Below are 24,058 nucleotides of genomic sequence, written 5' to 3' on the forward strand. Positions count from 1 at the left end.
TTTAAACTGAATAAAACTTTATATTTAAAGAAACGATGACTAGTTGTGATTAGATTAGAAACGAAATACATACATTATGAATGTGAAACTGATAAAAAAATTTTAGGAATTTGTATAACTTAGCAACTTATTTCGTCTATTGTCATATTTTGTGGATAAAATTAGTCATATAGTTAATCTATGGGAAAACTTTTTTCATAATTTTTTTTTGTAAATGGCTGATAAGATTTCTGTCGGTATTACATCAACACCGATTGTTTTATATATTTTTCAATATATTGAAAGATTGTTTTATATATTTTATGTTGCAAAGATGAAAACTAGATAAGACTGTTTAATATTACTTTTCGTACACATTAGACCGAAATTTATTATGAAATTTGATTGATCAGCATAGTTGGAATTGAAATAACATAGACTCGTATCAAAATTATCAGTAAAATATATGTATATCACATTCTTGGAAGGAGGAAGAGAACGTTTAATTGAATGCAGTTTTGTTTAGTAATTTAATTTTTTAATAAGTTTTCGTTTACAGTATAAAAACTATATGACAGAAAATAACACTACAAGCCTTTTCTTACTTTTACTTCGCTAATAATTATTGAATAAATTTTTTAGCAAGAAATTACTTTATTAGGCATAACTACATTTAAATAATCGTGGTTTTTATGGCTTTGGAGCAAGTATAAATTTAGTTAGATTGCCTTTTGAGTTATTTGAACAGCCATTGTAATTCTTCGTTATTGATAACATGCTACTGAAATAGTTACTTGTCCTATATTTTTTATGTATGCATGTATTTGACAGGTGCTCCACATGAGTATTTCAAATTATAGCACGTAAGTATATATAGTATAAATGATTTATATTATAGTTCACGGTCTACAATAATATAAGGGGGTTAACTTTGAAAATGAAATCATTCAATTAAATTAATGTTCTATTGAATAATTACGATAAAATTTGTAAAGACCGTATGAATGACATGGTTCAGAGCTCATGATTGAATAATATTGACCAACAGTGAATCACTAAGATGTAAATGAAATAACTATGTCGCTAATTTTGAAAAAAAAACGTATTTTTTCAGCTTGCATACTAATTTTTAATTAGCCAACTATTATTTAACAAGTTTCAGTTACGTCCGTTACATCGTTTCCTTATTTCTTTATCATCATATAATTTAGTGTTATGCTATGTCTGTGTCCTCAATTATAAGTCGATTTTCATATTAGTGGGGCTTATTTTCTATTTTAACAGTTGTGTGATGACCATACCGATTTTTGTCACATTATTGTTTTCGACTCTATTGACATTGAACATACATAGCTATGGCACAATAGTTGAAATGTGAATTATTCAGTATAAGTTGCGACTCGGTGGTCGGTACACGCGATTCTGTATATTCTTAAAATCGAGAACCCACTTCAGTTTTGGTTGATTTTGGAACCACGATGACGTTCGATGGCAATCTTCAAAATCGCTCTCACCATGGCTCGCTTAGCTTCGATGATAAATTTGGGTCAACACGGCGAAAAAGGTAAGCGATCTCTCTATTATATTGCATCAGTAAACTGTTCGGTCTTGCAGATTGTGCAAGCTTCTGTGTTACACTTGAGTGTGAAGTCGTTGTTTTATTGAACAGAGTTTATACTCTAAATCGATATGAAATATTCAAACCACGTGTCATTTCGGTGCAATTGGTTATAGCAAAAATATTGCTCATTCAACCGGTTTGTCATCGGACACCATACAGAGAAGATATAACTAAAGTACATGTGGAGTGTGCACATTTGAGGTGATTGGAGTGGGTCTACCTCACGGCATCGAAAGTCAAAAGATCGAAAAAGCAAATATCGGAAGGCAAAGATCGAAAACCGAAAGATTTTAAGTTGAAAGATAAAAAAAAGGATGCATGGTAAACGGTACTATGCATATATAATATGTATATATCATTGGCATGCGGTGAAATTATCTCTCTTTTTGTCATACAGCCTTGTTTAATGTGCGCGCGCAGGGTTCGGGAGGAAAAGCCTGTTCCTCTTGTTCCTGTTGTATCCTGCTCGCGCAAATTAAGTAAGGATGTACGATGGGGGGAGAGAGACTTTTACCGCACGCCACTGATATACATATATACTAGCCGTTTTTCATATGTATGAATGGTAAACGAATATTTTCGACTTTTTCACGGTCACCCGTAAATCATAATATGTGAATTCTTTCATTTTTATCATTTAATGATTTTTATTACTTAAAATTTCGATTTTTTAGAAAACGCAATGAATTTAGTCAATAATTTGTTCAAAATTCACTTTTCTTTCATAAAATGTTACTAATTACTAATTTTTTCTGGAAAAAAAATACATGTGGGGGGGGGGGGGGTAGCTTAAACCTCCTCGTGCCCCACCTGTTTTTAAAATCACGATTTGACTCTGTATATATGTATGTATTTATTATATGTATGCAGGTGTAGAAAAAATCCTCAAATAAATCAAGCTTGACATTCAAATTAAACTTAATTAAAGTAAATATTAATTAAATATTTGTGAAATTATTGATTTAAATAATAATATTGTGAGATCAAACAGAATGAAAGGGCATTTAAACAAAAGGCCATAATCTGCGGTCTGCCCGTTTGTCTGTCGCGTATGCGTTCCTATACCATTTAACGATTGCGATGAAACACATGAGTTATTGTGTGTATGCCCGCGATAGTTTCTGTAAAAAAAATCGCCTAAAAAGGGGAACGGGAAAACAGGAATGAGTGGCATTGCAACGCAATAATTTCAAATGTATTCCCGCCGCCACCTACGTTGTTAAGGTAAAATAAACAAACAATTGAATATTTTCAAATGTGTTCGCCGCCTGCGTTTTTCCGACAAATTATCAGTACTGTAATTTATTTTGATTTTAAGTATTAATTTTAACCTGAAACATTCACTTATCGAAACACATCGAGAAACGGGAACGGGAATGGCATACGTTATTGTGGCTTTGCAACGCATGCCGGTTTCAGCTAGTATATGATAAAAAATATCAAACAATTTAATCATCAAAAATAAGCTACTTTTACATTTAATATAAATGTTGCCGATAATTGCACCTTAAATATATTTGATTTGAATCTATTCAATGAAGCTTATCTATGTATGTATAATATAATAAAGTCTCAATGAAATTTATGATACATCAATTTATATATATATGAATACTTACGAGGCAAAAATAATGTAATTATGTATATACCTACTTGCATAAGAATTTTAAATACCATTTTGCATTTAGTCATTACATATTAAACCTAGATATTTTCCTTGATACATTGAGCAAATATGTATGTATATTTATTGTAACCATGCCCGTTCAAATTCAACGTGTGTATGCTTATTTTTTCATCAATGCTACCGAAAACACGTTGTTTAAGAAAAATTTGGTGTATAATGTGTGGGCAACTTTATAAACATCGTCTGGCATACGAAGAATAGAAAAATAATATTGTATTCATGAGTTTTAGGTAATTATTGAATATTTGAAGTTCACAGGCAAATTCAAAATCAATATTCGTATTTTTCATTTTGCATTCGACTGAGATCGAGTTTTTCCAAGCGGGTAATAAATTTACGGTAATTAAAAATAAACCAACACAAGCAAAGTCATATTAATATATGCACATATTATTTATTCACTAAGTCAGCCGCGCAATTTAGAGAAATACTATGTATATTATTTGAATTGAAAATTTTCAATAACTTTATTTTAACCTTTCCAACATTTGAATCCACGGATGTAAATGTACTAATCTGTCAAATTGTTTATATTCGAGGATCACAATGTGGTGTGTGTGGTCATTAAAATGTCAAAAGAAACTTGAAATATACATATATGTAATTATTGTGAACATAGATGAACAAATTATAATTAATAGGTAGTAGGTAGGCAAAAGTCATAGGCTTTGAATTTCGATTTTGTAGTTTAAACAATGCTATTTACTACGTAAATATATGTGCATAGCAGTGGTGTGGGGGTGAAATTCTCTTTCTTTTTGTCGCACAGCCATTCTTAATGTGCGCGAGCAGGATACAAGAGTAGTGATTCTGATTTCTCGATGATTTTCATTTCTCAAGAAATAAGAATTCTCAATTTAACTTCCTAAATTTCTCGAGAATTCTCAAGAAATTTTGATCAATGAAAAAATGTATATAACACAGTAAAGTATCGTTTATTTCAGTGCTACTCAAACTATGGTCAGCGGCCCAGTACCGGTCCGTGCTCAAAGAAGTAAATAAAAAATTAGATCATGAAAACGTGATCAGTAATCGATTCTGAGTTCGAATCAATCAAAATCTCGAGTTCGAATTTCGCATGATCACAAAATTTCATATATTGTTACTACGTACATAGATAAAGTAATTAAAACAATAGCTTGTTATAACGTATATATTAATTAATTTGGAAGATAAACTAATTGATCTGACTACAAATGAATAATTAAAAAAGTGTTTTGAAACCACAACATCACTTGCGTCCTTTTAGATCAAATTGAAAGCAGAATTCTTCCCAGATATTTAAGAATATGCACTGAAACTCTTTTACCTTTATAAGACTGGTTTCTCAACCATTAGTTTAATAAAGACAAAATATTGTAATAGTGTAAATATTCCTGATCCATTACGTTTGGAATTAATTGTCTTCGATAAAACCACGAATGGATAAGTTATCTAATAACAAACAAGCTCATGTCTCATTATTTTCATTTTCATTTTTCATCTTTGTCTAAGTACATATATGTGTGATATATAGATATTGTACTTCTTTGAATTCAACAAAATAAATGTTATTAATTATATTTAATATTATTTGTATTTGTTATATGAACAAATTTTCACTCATATTCATATATAATTTTTTTATTTAAAAATATGATGCGGTCCGTGAGAATTACTGAAAAATATATGCTGGTCTGCCAACTGAAAAAGTTTGAGTAGCACAGGTTTATTTGACATTATTAGATTCAAGAATACAAATATAAGTTTTGTATTTATTTTGTATTGCATTCTGCCGATTCCCACACTTTATTTCTTCTTATCGGAGAGGTTTCTATAATCACCAAAGTAAAGATGACACCACCAACCGAGTAGGGTAATAGAAATAAATAGTAATATAAAAAAATTCAGGTAAAAAATTACGGTAAATGCATTCAGAGGATAACTGATGGATTGACGCGTTTTCAATGGTCAAAATGAGGTAAAGATCAATTCAGAAAGTAGTCAAAACATAATAAGAAAAGAACACAATATCTTATCAGGCATGTTCGAAAGTTAGAAATTTGTAAACAATTTTTCAACATTCCCAGACCTCTTATTTAAAACCTTCTAAGAAGTGCATATGTACATACATTCGACACCCCCTCTTTCAAATGCAGCTTTGTAAAGGGCAGTGGCTGTAAACTTTTTGAAAATATTCGACAAAAAAATATTTTTGTATAATAAAAAATGTTTTATAGAATTTCTCGAGAAATTATGAAATTTCTCGAGAAATGAGAATTCTCAATTTGACATTTTTTTCGAGACATACAAGAGGAACAGGCTGTTCCCCTTGTATCCTACTCGCGCACGTTAAGTAAGGCTGTGCGACAAAAAGAGAGAATTTCACCACACGCCACTGGTGCATATGTAGGTATATAAGCAATTTTGAAATAATATTCGAAATACATTTTATAATATCTATAATCATATGATGAAACAAATTCAATGTGGTTGATGTCAAATTCAATCTGGTTGGCTTCAAATTCAATCAAAGTTGGCTCTAGATTGAATTTATTTTGTATTGCTGATCTACAAACATTCTTTGAAGCTCAGTTTCAGATTAAACCATTGTAAATCTGTAATCGAGTTTTATATATTTTTTTATTTACATATTATGTACAGCTATCTTTCAAATTTTGAAGGACCGTTATAGTTTGTTGTTGTGTAGGTACATACGTAAGGCATTGATAGGGCCGCAAACACAGAGAGGCGCGTGGCACGTGTTATTTGAACACGTAAAAAAACGGTAGCACGCATAATCTATGCAATGGCACCCAGGCTTAAATCCTTGTTTTCACATAGGTTTGATCGATAACGGTGATTTCCATATTTGAAGAAATGTAGGAGAGGCTTGTCTAAAAAAAGTCCCTGTGTCTATTTCACCACGGGAGTCCAAAAACGTTCACGTGCCGTTCGATTCTGTGTGTTCTCGACCTTACACCTTTCAGTTGGAGAGCATACGCTATTTATCGTTTTAATATACATAATATATGTAAACCTACACACATACGTTTAGGCGTTCGCTTTTCCAGTTTTTCGCTCATAGTTTCAAACGTTCGTTGGCCACTGATATTCGTAAAAGCGTTAAGAAATTTTGGATCACAGAAAATTAGAAATTGGTAGGATAAATACTAAGAATCTTAAGCCACTTGGACTTTAAAGCTAAAAAACAAGAACATTACTTAGTATATTTTGTATCACCAATAGTGTTCCTATTTACTAGTGCTTAGGTTATTTAATTTGGACATATTTATTTACTCGAGATGAGAGATGCATTATTTATGTGTGACTAATATTAAACCTTCATTCCGGGCAGTGGCGTAGCTGGAAATTTTGGGCCTTGATGCAAATATTACGCAAGGGCCCCTTGATATATTTTTTTTAAATACGAAATGAAATAAGTTTATGTACATATTTTACATAATGAATATTCATATAATAGAGAAAATAATAAAATATTTTAGAAATAGTCTCACCAATTTAAATTTTTCTTTCTTGCTTTCATAATCACTAATTAAATTTTTAACTTCTAATTCTGCCGCTTATTTATGTTCAATGGCCAACAATTCAAGATTATTTTGTCTTGATTGTCCGATAGAGTTTTTTTCGTTGTTTTTAATCATTTTTAATTTACTAAAAGATCTTTTAATACTCGCCACTGTTATTAATAAAGTTAAAAATAACATAAGCACGACATAAGCTTCCGAAAATTCACTTTCCAAACAACTGTATTTTGTTATAAGTAAATATGAAAATTGTTTTATGGTCATGTTTTCAGTGTAATCGCTTTTCAATAATGAAATTACTTCAATGAACTAGTCATCAAATTGACCAGAGAAAACTTCTGGATATTTTTTCATTAATTTTAAACAATTTTCTAAAATATTTTAATTATGATGAATTCATAATATTGCGACGTTCAAGAAAACTGAAATACTTTTTCACTGAATTTTTTTCATATTGATTGTTAAAAAATTCGTGCCCTTGTCGAGCCCTGATGCTTTGCATCACTCCGAGCAATGGTAGCTACGCCACTGATTCCGGGTCATGTTTGATATTGCATTTTATCTAATTTGAATGTCTCGTTTGGTGCCCCTATTCAATCAGCGCCCTAGGCGTTTGCCTACTGGCCTTCCGCATCACAACGACACTGATTGCATTACCTATGAATGTCAATGTGAATTGTAGAAAATCATGACAGTAAATGTGTTTTATAATCCATGCAAATAAAACGGTTGCGTCAATGTGGCGTAAAAGTTTTACGGAGAAAATTCAAGGCTGCTCGATAGCAGTTTCATTTATTTACAAGATGTACCTGTTTATTTTTAGTTTTAATTTTACATTTTACAACGTCGTTTTCGGGTTGTGCTAATCATGACAATAATTGAATACACCTGATTGGAAGTGAGATAATTTTCAAGATAGCTGACAACTAATAAGTCAGGTCGTAAAACGATTTCATTGACAACGGTGTATTCGGCGCGTACGGTCTGGTTTGAATTGTGCTGTTGCAACTGTAGAGAACATGTTAGTATCAAGTAGTTGATTTATCGTTTGAACTTCTGACACTTATCTGTAGCTATTGGATTAATCTGTAATTTAGCGTTTATAATGTCTTATTGCCTTTTATTACCATAGTTGCGCGTGATAAAGACTTAAATTTAAATTTATCAAATTTACAAAAGGATTCGTTAATTCACATTGATAGTGAGAAATACTTCATATAACACATGTGATGCATTATGCATTCATTTACTGCAAGTCATTGTAAATTAACTACAGTATATATTTTCATTTTGGGTATTCCACAAATTATATTTATATTATTGAAAAATACTATAAGGTTGTTACATTATTGTGGTATAGACTGAAAATAGTTTATTCATATAATTTAAAAGTGCGTCATTTTATAAAAATAGATGAATAGATGTCGGAATTCTTAATTTAATATAATTATTATATGTTTTGCAGAGACAAAGAAGCTTTTTTTATAAACATTCAAAATGTGTTGCATATGCAGTTGTTTATGCAGGTAAGTTGTGGATAGCAATACACTAAATTTTCAAATTTTCTCATTGATTTTCAATTTACACCCACCTATGTATGTATAATACATGTATGTATAAATGTATATTTCGATAATTTAAAAAATATAGATATAAATAGCCAAAAATAGGTAGAATTATGATTTATCGACATAAATGTCGAGAAGTTTTTAATTTTATCTAATCTAGATGGATATTGTATTGATTTTGTGGGGCCCCATTGCAAATTTTGTGATATAGTATATCGTCTGAATTGTTATCTTTTGATTTTGGACTACCTCTTATTCATTTTACTGATAGCGTTTAATCAATACTGATATAATCATACATTTAATTTACTTTATTATCTAAAATCAGGTAAATGACTTATTTGATTTATGAGTAATAAGTCTTCAGAAAGAACACATGTCATGTCATTCTTCTCCACAAATTAAGTGTATACAAAATTGGTTATGTTTGAATATAATTATTATTTCCAGATTGATAATCTTGGGTGTTGTGGTTGTCGTAGCAGTGGTAGTAACACTTTTGGTTGTATTCTTGGCCAAAGATACATCTGATAATCCAACTGACTCTCCAGCGTATGGCATGCTCGATGATTCATATAAAAATGCTGCTGTAACAGCTAACGGGATAGAATGCGCAGCTATTGGAAGGTAAATCAGTTTTTTTTATTTTTTTTAAATAAAATTGGTTTTCTTATAAATAGTTTAAGTAGGAGTAACACGATTGTCGTTGGTCATGCTAAATATGTTAAATTTTAAAGTTAAAAAATAAGTATACCAAATTACTGAGATCTTTTTTTGAGGTCTTGAGGTTAATTTTTACAATAGAAATCAGCAATGTAATAATTTTAAGTCAATCTATCGCATTGCCAACAAATATAGTGTTTCCCCCTATAGCTGTTGAAGAATTCAAATGTATTGAATATTAAACAGTTTCTATAAAATTCATATATTTTTATTGTAAAATAAACTTTGAATTGTATATAAAAATTATATGTATGTTTGATTAATATTAAAATTGTTTTTTATTTCTTATTTATTTCAGGTTAGCACTTGTGTGGTTTGTTGTAAGGAGACTATACGACAATTTATTAAATAACTAACCATCATTACATACATCAAACAACGCCATCTAATGTTTTTTAAGTACATACAATGTACCAAAATTACCTAGTCCACTTTAATTATTATTGCCACCCCACACTTTAATAATCACATTTTCAAGTAGATACTAACAACTAATCAAACTTACTCTTCAATCTATAATTTTTTCATGCATTTACCATAAATCTTTCTTTGCATTTCTTCCATTTCTTAAATATCAGGATTGGATTTTGTATGTTTTTTTATTTCAATTTAAAAACAATTCAAACAAAAATTTTAAATGTAATAGTAAATTTTTTTAAAAATTTAATTGAAACTAGTCATTATAAATTTATGCTAGTCCAGTCTTGAACTATAGATCTATGTGCGAATTTGATTATTTCATTGAAAAATTATTGAAATAAAGCTTTATCAGTACTACAGTATTTGGAAGAAAAACCCATCATTTTAAAATCTATTGAATGTATGTACATATGTATGTGTGCATAAAATTGAGTAAAGGAATTTAATTATTAAATTTGATACCTATAAAAGATTAAATGATGTTTCCCCTTATTTGCATCAATTTTGCCATCATTTATAATTTTTAAAAAGACACAAAAAATCTTTAATTTAATGTAAGTTAAGATTATTTATAAACAAAGACAAATAAATTTATACAATCTCATGTTTTGTTTTCCTCTGTGAATTTCATGTATAATTCGATTAATAAAACATTCATGCTTAGTTTGCTTTCATAAATATTTCATTCGACAAGCTTTTCTTTCCTATCATTCAATGTAAGTAAATTAAAGTGAAATATCTCAGTCCAGGTTTAATGATTTGATGATTATTGTGAGCACAGGTAAGGCACATACATAACATATGCATGTACGTAAAACCTATAAATGAGAGACCATATTTTTTAACTAAAATATAACGCTTCAATTACATAGCCTGAAGTTAAAAGTTGAAGACTGAAAATACTATTAAGATATCCAGAAAATTATATTTAGGTTACCAGTTAAAATATAAGTAATAAATTATATAAGTTAAACTATATGTAATAAATTTAAGGCACACATACTCTAAAAATAAACTGTTTGATTTTTAATTCATCACGAGGACTATAAAATACATATATCATTGTTGAAATCATTGGTTTGGGTACTAAGGTTTCCTAACATATTAATATATTTAATGTAAGTATCAGTTCACCGCCATATAACTTTTTCTGACTTTGTTTGGCGTGTACTATATATTTATATTTTCAATTATCTGATAAAATAAATTAACAAGGAAAACTTTTGTGATATGAAAGTTAAACAAAATATGAGTATACTCATTTTTGATAAGACTTTGAAATGTTGCTATTAATAACATATAAATCACAATCATTAAGTGTATTTGAGGATGTAATATATATATATATATATATATATATATATATATATATATATATATATATATATATATATATATATATATATATATATATATATATACACATATACTTACCCTCATAAAATTATATGTCATATCCACAGAGATATTTTATTAAAAAATGGTTCTGCGGCTGATGCAGCCATAGCTACATTATTTTGTGATGGCATAACTTGTGCACAGTCTATGGGTGTAGGAGGAGGTTTTCTATTGGCTATATATACCCATGCTACTGGACAGGTTAACATCTTAAATGCTAGAGAAATAGCACCAGCAGCAAGCACTGAAGATATGTTTGAAGGAGGGAATATATCAACGACGACTGGTATGTGGAAATAAGTCTTAAATTAAATAACTTTGTAATTAAATAAATCTAATGGGTTCATGGCATTATTTAAGGTGGAAAAGCAGTTGCAGTTCCAGGAGAATTACGTGGATATCAAGCTTTACATAATAAATATGGAAAATTACCATGGGCTGATTTGGTACAACCGACTATAGATTTGTGTCGCACTGGGTACGAGGTCACTGATTATTTTGCAAGAGTTTTGCGTGAACGAAAAGAAAGAATATTAGCTGAGCCTTCTTTGAGGTATAAATATAAACAATAAAACTAAATATGTACATACGTTATGATATGTAAATTGTTTTCTATGGGGAGGACTTTTGTTAGAATGTTAAATTAAATTGTTTTACTTTTTCTTAGTGAAATATTCATAAACCCAGAAACTAATGATGTCTGGTTGGAAGGCGAAAAAATTAAAAGATTAAAATTAGCAGAAACATTAGAAATAATAGCCAGAGATGGAGCAGACGCTTTGTACAATGGAACTCTAACTAAAAGTTTTATTCAGGATATACAGGATTTCGACGGCATTATTACAGAAGAAGATATGAATAATTACAAGTAAAATAAATAAATTTAATATGATATAATTATACATTATCATATGATTGTATTGATATTAAATATATATTAATTTAGGGCAGAGTGGATGACGCCGTTGTCAATCGATTTGGGTGCAGATGCCAAGTTACACACAGTACCATTACCAGGATCTGGTCATGTTTTAGCTCTAATGATTAATGCCTTGCGTGGTTGGGTCGTTCCTGACAATATGTACAGCGATGAAAATTTTGAAATTGAAGAAAACAGTGCTGTATACTGGCATAGAATCACAGAAATATTCAAGTACGCCTATGCCAAAAGGACGGGCTTGGGTGACAAAGAATTCTTGCCACTCGATAAAATTCAACCGGTTAGTAGTAAATTATAAATTCTTAAATATTAATAATTTAAATTCTTAACTAAAAAATAAAAATTATTCAATACTAAATCAAAATTTTGTAGCTTCTTGATAATCTGACATCGATAGAATATGCACACTATTTAAGAAGTATCATAGAAGATGATAAGACATATAATAATTGGACACATTATGGAGCTGAGTTTGGAATATTGGAGGATCATGGTACTGCTCATATTTCAATAGTTGCACCAAACGGAGATGCAGTGGCTGCTACGAGTACTATCAATTTCATGTTAGTTTGTATATAAAAAAGCGTTGAAAAATCATGTCTTGTTTTTTTTTTTTTCATTTTATTTCATCATTTGGGATATACATATGCTAGTTATAAAAAATTTGCTTCATTATTTATATTTTATTTGATTTTAGTATCGGTGCATTCATTCGATCACGGTCTACTGGAATTATTTTAAATAACGAGATGGATGACTTTTCATTTCCGAATATAACCAATGTTTACGGATTACCCCCATCTCCTACAAACTACGTAGCACCAGGTAAAAGACCTTTGTCATCAATGACCCCATCAATTGTCGTAGAAAAAGGCCGGGGTGCTCGCTTAATATTTGGGGCTGCAGGTGGAACAAAAATTACTACCCAAGTTGCAATAGTAAGTTAAATTATCCCAATGAAATGTTACTTATTAGCATACTATGTAGCTTTTGCTTATTTTTTGCTTTTTAAGGTTGCTTTAAAACATTTGTTATCTGGACATCCTTTGAATGAAGTAATGGACGAGGCGAGGTTTCATCATCAATTGATTCCAATGGAAATACAGCATGAGGTCAACTTTAACGAGGTTTGATGACTGTTTTTACCAAATTATGTCATAGTGATTTTACAGGTTGTCCTGTTATGACTAGACAGGTATTGGAAAACTTTCATGATTTTTTTATATTGTTTATAGACAATCCTACAACAGTTGAGAAATATAGGGCATAATACGACGGAATTGTCTCCAACTGCTGGATTTGCTGCATTAACTGCCATATCTGTTAATCGGACCACAGGCTATCTCGATGCAGCCTTTGACAAAAGAAGAGGAGGAAGTATTGCCGGCTTTTAATAAAACGAAATTAAAAATTTATTTGAAAATAAAAATTATTAATGTAATTTCATATAAATAATTCCAGTATTTTTTTAATTTGTAATATATATGTATTATATACATTGTATGTACATGTTCAACTATCTACCTCTCCTGATAATGACTATTATACTTCCTCCACTGAATTTATTCTTACAGATATTTGAGATTATTAAATTTATAAGAATGTACTTAATTTTTGAATGAATATACGTTTGAATATTATGAACTATGTTTTATTTATAAAGTGCATATTTCAAAATCTATGTTTAATATTTTTAATAAAAATTTCAACATTAAACATAAGTATAATAAGTCCAACACAATTGAAATAATATTATATCTTTCAACATTATATTGTCAATTCTTCATATAAAGTAAAGGCACCGTTCACCATCATGAATCAAGTCTTGTGCAGTTTTTTTTTATTAGAATGCAAAAAATGATTTTTTTCCAATTTTTTAATAAAAAAGTCCTACCCTTTTTAGGATATTACATTTTTCAGTATTAAAATTTTGCTTTAGGTAAACACATAGTGTTCTAATTTGAATGAAAATGCATCCAGAGAGCTTGGCGAATGAAATATTCCTGGAAATAGAAATCGGGATCATACCAGGTGATACTGTTGTAGTTATAGTCATACTGATCATATAGAGGTGGATTTAGATGCGGTGCATACTTAGCTCTCATCAATAGAGGCTTATTTACGTATTCCAGGAGTAGCGACACTTGAGAACGACCCACCAAAGACAACAGACTGCCCACCAGAGCATGTAAACGATGCGAGGAGAATCCTCGGACGGAATTCAAAGCAAAATTTTGCACACCCAAACAGAAACACACAGTTCCAACTATCATCACATCACAAGATAAGTTGACGACTGCCGAAGAAGCACACGAGAAGACGTTCATTGCGCATTGCATACCTTCACAGTTTCTCATAACCGCTCTGAGCAGCACTTCAAACAAATCTTCGACGAATCTGTACAAATAATTGACGTTTGGGGCATTGTACTCGCTCAGTTTACCATCGAAGCGCGAGTACTTCACGTAGAAGGACTTCAATTTATAGAGACAGCTCTTGTTGTCGTTCTTGTCGATTAAATTTTGAAACATTTTACATCCAAACACGAGCTTACAACAGTCGTCAGATTTGATCAATTCAAATATGATCTCGATCAAATTCGATAGGTCCTGTAGATCAACTATGCTGTACATTTTCGCGGCGTACTCCAAAGAGCGCGAGATGTTCGAAGGTATTTCTTTGCACATTTGTAGACAGTCTATGATAAAATCGGGCAGATCTTTATTTTTCATATGAGCGCATAAATTCTTGAAACAATTGTTTAAAACTACCTCTTGTGGTGTGTGATGTTTAACGCTTTCGAAGTACTTATCGCGCAATCTTTTTACGGAATTCATTTTGGCGTTCCATTGACACTTCTTAACTAGGCAGCATATTTCGTTATATATTGACTTCCATTCCTTTGAATTTGCCAAGTCTAATAGTTTATCGAGAAGGCTGTCAGCGCTATTGGGTTCGAGTGCAGTGCTTAGTAATTCAACGACGAAGTGGTGCTCTTTCCACAAATTCAGAGACACTATGAACGTTAGAAACGTGTCGATCGTCTCGTCTAACTTTTCAGGTGAAAGTATGAGCACGAGAGTTTTCAGGTTTCCGATCGCTTTGGCGTACTCAATGGGTTTATGGGTACTGAGAAAATGTCTCGACAAATTGGCGCCGCATAGTAGAAGTTTAGATATGTTGGCTTTTAAGAGCACTTCTCGGTCGGTTCTTTCGCATACTTTCTTCAGGGTTTTCATACCCAAGTGAGCGTGAGAGCGGTGAAAACTCCATCGAGGTCGTTCGCATAAATTGATGGGATCAGGTGTGAAATTGGCGGGGCAAAATTTTGTCAACTTCTCGATTTTTTTATGTAGCTGTTCGTCATTATAAATACGACTTTTAGTCGACATGTTTGCACGCGAAACAAATGAATTTAATTGTTGTTGATAAACTAATAATTTAAATGTTTCATTGATGGAAAGGTTCCTTTGAACTATTCGGGAATAATGCATTTATTTTATTTTATTTTTTTATTTTTACATATATACCAGGAAGGCCTTACAGGCAAATCCCAATGCGCCTTCCTGGCCAATTACAAATATAAATGCAGCATCATATTGAATATATGCAAATATTTCATTCCGAGTGCATATGCATGTACATACATACATACATATGATTGTTATGCAGTTTGAATAAAGCAATATGACGTGCGACATTTCGTATATTGAAGTTCATATTGCAAAATGTATACGGCTCGTATTCACGTTATGCATATTGCATTTTTTAATACTAACACGCAGAAATTTGATATAAGTACATACTTTATTTTATTTTTATTACATTTAACTACATTTTATTATACAAGTCGTTGAATTACGAGACACTGAAAAACTCGCAAATTAACGAGACATCTATGAATTATACATAAATTTTATTGTACATCAATCATACTTCAAATAGTGGTGACATAGTAGGTAGGAAGGATTTTTAGCCAATTTTTTTTCCGGGAACCGTTTCAACAATGAAATCAGAGAAAATTGGCAAACTCTGATCGGAAACTATCAACCTGGAGTCACAAATCCAGGTTTGACCAACAGCATACTCTGAAAAATTCATTTTCATTCGAGGCCCGGGCTCAGGGATCGAACTCGGAACATGTATTACTAGTTGTAATATATTTTATCTGGCGTTTTAGTTAATTCATATTCGAATACAAATTAACTAGCAGACATGTGTTTCTACAGGTGAAATATAGTTTCAACCAGGGAAATGGTTTCAACGGTGCTCGCTATGACAGTTTCGAGAACACAACTAGTGTTGTGCCTGTTGATTTCAACGGGTGGTTTCGGAAAGGAATTGATACACGATTTGAAATAAAGTTTAAATAAAGCGCGCATTACACCCTTACCGATCAACCCGTTCGAAATGATGAATGCATGTGTGTCTGTGTGTCACCCATTGCTCGGCCTGACGTCACATGACACTCCACCCCCCCCCCCATTTCCCCGCGTTTCCTCGATCACTTGACTCTGATTGGATGTGTGTCCACGGTTTGGCACATACATACACACATCGCTTCCGTTTTTATATATATATATATATTAATATATGATTTAGGATTCAACTATGTTTGAATATTACGTACTATTACGAATTATGGAAAAGAGTTTAATATTATATAGTTTCACTGGTATTTAATTTTATTATATATGTACATTGTTTCACTGGTAATTATATATATTAGGGCGCAGACAGAGTGGGGCGCGGCACGTGTTTTTATTTTTTTAGATAGTTTTGAATATGTAAAAAAACACTATTACGCCTGATCTATGCCAGGCCAAAACTCTTGAATTGTTTTCGGTGATATATTTTCTTATATTGATAGTGATTTCCATATTTGAAAAAATGTAGTGGAAACTTGTCGTAATAAAAAGATAGTACTAAATAACAATGACATAAGTCGAGCCATTTCACAGCTGGAGTGTACAACTAGACTTGCCGTGCCGTAGAATTTTGTTTGCCTGCGCCTTTAACATTCACAATTGAGTTTTGACAGTTCAGATTTTTTAACAGGCTGCTATAGGATTCAACAACGCGTTAATACTACATATGTATATACTTACTATTACGAATTATGGAAAAAAGTTTCATATTGCGATAATCCAAAGAATGTGTTTTAAACAAAAATGTAACTTTCGACTCAAATTACTAGTCAAGTGATATTTACACGAAAAACAGCACTGTAAATAAAATACATCCAAATCAGGTCGCATTGAAAGTCTAAGCTCAGTGATTCATGTTCAAAAAGTGGATGAAAGAAACGGAATACAACGAAGAACGGAATGGGTTTTGGTGCAAACGACCGACAAGCGCCAGACAGACTGAACCACAGATTAACTGGATGGCTGCTTTAAGCGCAATTCTCGACTTCACGAATGATAGATTGCACATCAGATGACGAGTAACCTTTCAATGTGCACAGATGCAATTATTAAAATGGTAATTATTAAAATTGAGTTGGATCTTTCTGGCGAATTTAATAAGGAAAAATTCGGAACTAAAGTATCAGAAGCACAGAACGTATACAAGGTAGGTATGACGGGACTTCGGGTAGATTTCGCTTAGTGTAAGTGCGAGCAGTGCGCACGCATAAGGTACACGTATCGTTAATCTGTGGTTCAGTCTGTCTGGCGCTTGTCGATCGTTTGCACCGCATCGGAACGGAATACATCCATTGTGTCATCATATGTAATAACTATGTACGTGGGATAGATGAAACATATTTTAACTGGTCAAAATATATTACGACTGGTAATACAATTTGGTTGTAACATATGTATACATATGTCGATTCAAAATAAATTTATTTTATATGAAAAACAAAAAACAAAATTAAAATTCTATTGTTTTATTTAAGTACTAGACCACTGTATATATTAAGCGTCGCCTAAATCAGAATAGTAAATTATGGCCAAATAATTAATACAGTCAAATTTCGAAATAGTTTTATAGGACTTTAAAAGTTCGCTTTAACGATATTTGACTGTTATTGACCTAGGGCACGCCAAGAACTGTCAAGCAAGTCAAAAACTGTTTGTTAGTAGTTAAATCCAAATATTAAACTACATATATAAAGCCCATTATCATTAAAGTTTATGCTCAAAATATTATGTTTCAAGGGCACTATAACATATCTACTTTATTTTAAATTAGTAAAATTGTAAAGAAATTACTGATTAATCCATGTTTATATCAAGGATAATGATTTGATATAATCTCCGCTGATTTACATATATTGGATATATGAGACAATTAACACGTTATGCAAGTGATACTTATCGTCAAAGTATTATTTTTCCAGAGGATCGATACGGGTTTTCTGTTTTCGGCGCGCTTTTCGCTCTTAACACCGGACACGCGCTTTGCTCGTGAGCTTTTCCGTGAATTTTCCGAGCTGTGCCGACAGACGCCGAAGTTCTAAAGCCCCTCTACTTATGCCACGATCAGAGCTTTTCCGAGTCAGTGCGGCTCCGCGTCGCGACACCCACGTACCCCGTGTAAGTTCGAATTTTCATAATGCTAAATTTTCCGGGAAGATTTTATTAAGTTTATTTAAGAATTATGAATAGCCCATAGTGTGATTTTTAGTGTTTAAAAATATATTTTAAAATTAGAATCACGTATTTTATTCAATTTGGCATATATTTTTTTGACACATTTATTAATTATTATTGTTTTTATATATTATAAATTAATATTATTGTATTACATATATACCTGATTAAGTAGTATCATTTACTTTTGATAACTAGTTTAGCAATATATTTAAATTATTTAAAGAACAAATTATCAAATATTTGTAAACAATTTAATATTATATAGATTGTTATAGGAAGTAAATTATCGGACAGTATAGTTTTAATTATAAACTTTAATAATGTTAATAATTGCAAGAATATTTTTTTAAAACTGATTTAATATCATATGAAAAATTTCAATCTTTATATTTATTTTATATACATATAGTATATACAAAATCAGACCATGAAATTTCCACCCGCTGTTTCGCGCTGAATAGATGTGAGAATTCTCAGAACTGATAACAATGTAAAAGAAATAAAAGAAAATGGTGAAATATAAACGTATACAAATTTCAACATTGAATTGAGTGCATCAAATCCATCAATCATTGTCGACAACAGATATGAGTCGTGGGTGAGTGAATTCTTTTTAAATGTTCATTTATATTATGAATTAATATGTACTTACCTACCAATTCTTTAGTGTATTTGTGTATAATTATTCGGAGGAGAATAGAAATTTTTTATGCACGACATTTCTAATGATAAACGATTTAATTAAATATTGATTAAAATCATACTATATACATTAAAAGAATTCGGATTTATTACATTGAATATTATGAAAAAAAAAATAGTTTGTGTTCTTATAGTGTTAGTAGTGCAACAGGTATACTCTGTACAGAAATTAGCCGAAGCATTTTACGTGCGTTGTGTAGCTGAAAATTTATCTTGTTCGCTACTTGCTGCTTTGATTGCATTGATGACTGTAATTTAAAAAAAATATACGAAGTTAATAGTTGTATTAATATTATGAACTTACATTAGATAAATGAAAGGCTTTACAAATTGCCTGGCGTTGCTCGAGCAGATGGAAGGTAAACAAGTTTCAGGTCTACGGTAGAATATTAAATTTAAGACTGTAGATTTGCATAGTGGAAAAACCAGCGATTTTACCGAGCGAAGCCGGGTAAAAACACTAGTAAACAATATATTTAATTTTGAAATTTGATTTATTTGTTTTGCAATTGAGACTAATATCACCAATTGTATATTGATATTTATTGCTTTTGAATTATTTATGTTCAATTTGGACTGTAGGAATGACTATTAAGATTTATGATAGTTCTACCAAAACTACCATTCATATGAAAACCTCGATAGAAATTTCAAATGAGTTAATAGTAATAATAAAAAAACTGGAATGGTATATTATTTAAATGCATACTTACAATCGAAAATTGGATACAGTTCATTCTTTCAAAGAACTACCCCGAAAGAGTAAAGAATCGTTTTTGAGTGGGGTTTAAGCGTATCGGAATCAAACCAGTATACAATGAAACTGTATTAGTGACTAATAATTGTAAAAAAATATATTTTCACTATATTTATGGAGATTTTTTGAAGGTAAGACATATGGTCCTCTTCACTGGAGCACATCGTAAACAGGTATACTTTCCCAAACTTTTTAAAGAGGTTTTTTAGGTTGCAGGGCCACTTTTATGTACATATATATATATATAATATTTATTATTCTATTGCGAAGGCTGGGTACAAAGGCATTCAAACTGAAAATCGTGAGGTGAATTTTTAAAAAAGTGTTCAGTATTTAATTCGACGATGGAAATTTTCCGACTAAGCGTTGAAAATATTCTGCCTTATCATTTTTGTTCATGTTCATCAACGCTTACTAGGGAATTACAACATTTTCACTTTTATGAAGGTCGTCATTTACGTGGAAAAATAAAACGAAACAATAAAGGGACGATGCGTGCTACTTAATAATGTCCGCGTTGTCCTGAAAATGTAATTAGATAATTTCGGACACGGCGAGCTTTTGGCGCGTACGAAAATAACGTTAATTGCGAGCACGCGTAAGACTCGTACATAATCGCGGTTTAGTTAACACACGATGAAATTCAATGATGTTTTTATAATTCATAAAGCAAACCACATCTCTTGTATCCCTTTAGCCCTTTCCGGGCCAATTTGTACGGGGAAAGCCTCCGTAACTAGCACTTAGTACATGTGTACACACATATGTATATATATATAGCATTTGGGTCAAATAATATACATAGGTTTGGATATACATACAATTTTCAGATTACAATCAAACGTGACTTCTTTGTACGACGTAGTCCGCGTTTGATGGTTTATGTGGTGTCAATTAGTAGAATTATACGAGTAATATTGAACGATTGCGTTTAAATCTTAAAATTAGTACCTATGTATTTTCAAATGTGATAAATAAACGTGCCTTACATGTTATAAGTGACCCTGATCTTATCTCAATTTTATTTTCATCCATGCCAAATATCATTGTGAACAAAAATAATAGGATTTAAAATAACTTCAGGGGGTCGGATGAATGCGTGTTGTTCATTTAGTTTGTCGTAGTGATTGTAAACTTTACACGTATATTTATAGTTTACAATACATGTGTTTGTATCGTATATATATATATATAATATGTTACTTATGCGATGTTGTTAAGCAAAATTTTCAATTGATAAAAATTAAGACTCGTATATGTATTCTACCTTATTTGGCACAGGAAATTGATAAGAAAAGAAAAAAAAAGTTATATAATAGTTATCACTAGCCTGATATAAATGTTAGTAAATTAATACATATTTAGTTTCTTTGTCAACAACATTAAAAAAAAAATGAAATATTTCAATTGACATATAGATATAGATTATCTTAATATATGTACATAAATATACGTTAGTTAAAATGAAATACGTACGCGTTTGAGGGACAGATCAATATTAAATTGGACGTAGAAAATTTCGACACAATAGTCGCATGATTGAAAATATTAAATCTGATACCTAGAAATAAATAGGTCAACGGCGACAATGCAAACATACATATGTATATGTATATATATATTTAATACATTTGGTGTTTATCAAAAAATATTTTGTTTAGGTATATAAATAATTCGTATCTGAACGTATGGTTTAACTGTTAAATTTATTCAATCAAATATGGATTACATTGAACAACAAAAAATGAAGTTTTGTACTTATCGAAGCGGAAATGAATCAATCTTTACTGAGTTGTACCCACTAAATTTGAATATGACAATTATTTTTGTTGGATTCCAATCTCATTTCATAGAGATATGAGCGTTAAAAACAATGTGAATTTTTACAGATTTTTGGCTTTTGCAGTCTTTAATTCAAAATCTAGTATTGCTGTGCCAAAAGTGAGTATTGGAATCAATAGGCGGATGTGTTTACTATTGATAGTAAATTTTTATTCATTTAAAATACGCATAATTATTTATCTAGCGAATTTTAAAAATATATTTAAAATACAATTTTCTTACAAATTTTTTTTCGAAATATTATTACCTAATTTCGCTCATTTTTGACTTTACCACGTTTATTAAAAGAAATACATCGACTTTTAAAAGTATTACAAGAAATTAAAACAACGTATGACTATAGATTTCAATACTCACTTTTGGCACAACAATACTAGATTTTAAATTATAGACGGCAAAAGCCGAAAATCTGTAAAAATTGCACATTTTTTAAACGCTCATATGTTTTAAATGAGAGTAAGTCAATAACAATTATTTGAATTCAGTGGGTCAAACTTAGTAAAGATTGATTAGTTTCCGCTCTGGTATTATTTTTTGTTGCTCGGTTTTATCATTGAAGCCGTTGGTATCGGAAAATACAATTTATCTGTAATTTATATTTATTTTAATACAACTATTACAGTAAGTTTCAGTTGGATTAGTGCTGAAAATTTGACGTGCATTATATGTAATAAATCAGGTCACAGACAGAAAAAAAAAAATTGACCGCAAACCAGCGAAACTATACTTCTAGAGTGAGTAACGAAATTGTGATTTATAGAAAAGTTAAAGTTTCATTGTAAGCTTTCAGCGTCTTCTTAAGTCTATTTGTAGTGTAGACACGGCCATAAAAAATATCTTAACAAAATAGCACTAAAGGTTCGTTTATACCGGTACAATTCAGGCCGGCAAATGCCCGTACATAAACGGCAGTGCGAAAAATATTCTTTAATACATTTTATATGGACACATTCATATCTTCTGTAATTTGTAGGTGGCGCATCCGAAACAGCAGTAACCGACATGATCTATTCATATTATACAGCAGTGTATGTCACCGAAACGCATCGAGCAGAACTGGTTTTCTTTGGCCACTGTGGAAATATTCACGCATTAGGTGATGTCATATGAATATTTCAGAGACGTCATATTGTGACAGCATTGACTTGATGATAGGACGCAAGCAATATATCGCCGTATCGTTGCGGTATGTTATTTTATTTTATTTTTAAATACATATATGTACATATACCAGGAAGCCCTGATAGGTAGACCCCAATGCGCTTTACTAGACAATTAGTTACAAACATTGCAGCATTTTTATTACATAAATCACTGTATTTCGAAAGGCTGAATAACACGAAATTAATAATTAATTAATTAATCCATTGAGACATCTATATTGTACATATATCAAATTTAGATATTTGTGACAGCGGGTAGGACGATTTTTGCCAATTTAAAGAATCGTTTCTACAATGAAAATCAGATTAAATGGCAAACTCTGATGAGAAACGATCGACTTGGAGTCACAAATATCCAAGCCTAACCAGCAGTATTAAAGATTAGCACGGGATCGAACCTAGTAATCTCTTGGTGATGAACATAAACGCAACCACCGAGTCATACTGCTGTCTAATGTATGTACATATTTAAGCTTATTTTGCCTTGCACATTACATAGAAGTAATCTTTTCCGTGAAGTGTTGTGCAGTGCTGGATAATACAAACGGACCTTGGCCCATATCAGTACAAAAAAAATGCTTATTTTTATTTACGAAGTTGACTGTGACTAAAATCATAAAATAAATAGCAATATCAATATCGATATTGCTATTTATTTTGTGATTTTGATGTCATTAAAGAATAGAGTGCAATTAATCACATCAAAAAGTGGGCGACTCACACATCAAACGGTCCATTTTAAAACGGTGATAAATATTTTGAATTCGGGCCAAATTGGTTTCATTATACGCTTTTCACCAACACGCTCAATGTACCTACACTATTTTTCATAAATTGAAATAAACATCGGCGTTTATTATAGGTTTATAAAACTATACATTAATTACAAATATGTAGATGTAATTTTTTTTTTTTTTTTTTTATTTTTTTTTTTTATTTTTATTTCATACCAGGAAGGCATTACAGGTAAACCCCAATGCGCCTTCCTGGCCAAATTACAAACAATACAGCATTTTTTTATTACATACATAAGTCGCTAAATTACGAGACACTGACTTAAACTCGACAATTAACGAGACATCTATGAATTGTACATACATTTTTATTGTAATATTTACATTAATCATAC

General features: G+C 30.9%; 3 protein-coding genes across 5 annotated transcripts in view; 2 read left to right on the forward strand and 1 right to left on the reverse strand.

Annotated features, from left to right (window-relative positions):
* The first annotated feature begins 216 nt into the window (after positions 1–216).
* Positions 217–13,504, forward strand: LOC143911598 (scoloptoxin SSD14-like). 3 transcript variants are annotated; one of them, XM_077430556.1, is made up of 11 exons: positions 1,365–1,543; positions 8,280–8,340; positions 8,833–9,009; positions 10,989–11,209; positions 11,284–11,476; positions 11,591–11,791; positions 11,870–12,143; positions 12,236–12,426; positions 12,561–12,801; positions 12,877–12,990; positions 13,099–13,502. In XM_077430556.1, exons 2-11 carry the CDS (start codon positions 8,312–8,314, stop codon positions 13,255–13,257), a joined length of 1,800 nt encoding a protein of 599 aa, XP_077286682.1. In that variant the 5' UTR covers positions 1,365–1,543; positions 8,280–8,311; the 3' UTR covers positions 13,258–13,502. The 3 variants fall into 3 exon arrangements, with proteins under 3 accessions (XP_077286680.1, XP_077286682.1, XP_077286681.1); XM_077430555.1 differs by lacking the exon at positions 1,365–1,543 and adding an exon at positions 7,751–7,835 and having other exon boundaries at positions 13,099–13,504; XM_077430554.1 differs by lacking the exon at positions 8,280–8,340 and having other exon boundaries at positions 217–1,543.
* Positions 13,505–18,369: 4,865 nt separating this feature from the next.
* LOC143911975 (uncharacterized) overlaps positions 18,370–24,058 on the forward strand; it is a 104,800-nt gene continuing 99,111 nt past the window's right edge. The window contains exons 1-2 of the mRNA XM_077431080.1: positions 18,370–18,405; positions 18,875–19,063. The gene's annotated coding sequence lies outside the window, so the exon portion shown is untranslated. The remainder of the gene's footprint in view (positions 18,406–18,874; positions 19,064–24,058) is intronic.
* The window catches only part of LOC143912256 (uncharacterized), a 41,773-nt gene continuing 36,954 nt past the window's right edge, over positions 19,240–24,058 (reverse strand). Inside the window, exon 10 of the mRNA XM_077431532.1 lies at positions 19,240–19,415. Coding sequence (XP_077287658.1) covers positions 19,388–19,415 — 28 coding nt within the window. The 3' untranslated portion in view covers positions 19,240–19,387. The remainder of the gene's footprint in view (positions 19,416–24,058) is intronic.

This window comes from Arctopsyche grandis, chromosome 5, assembly GCF_051622035.1.
Source record: "Arctopsyche grandis isolate Sample6627 chromosome 5, ASM5162203v2, whole genome shotgun sequence".
NCBI lineage: Eukaryota > Metazoa > Arthropoda > Insecta > Trichoptera > Hydropsychidae > Arctopsyche > Arctopsyche grandis.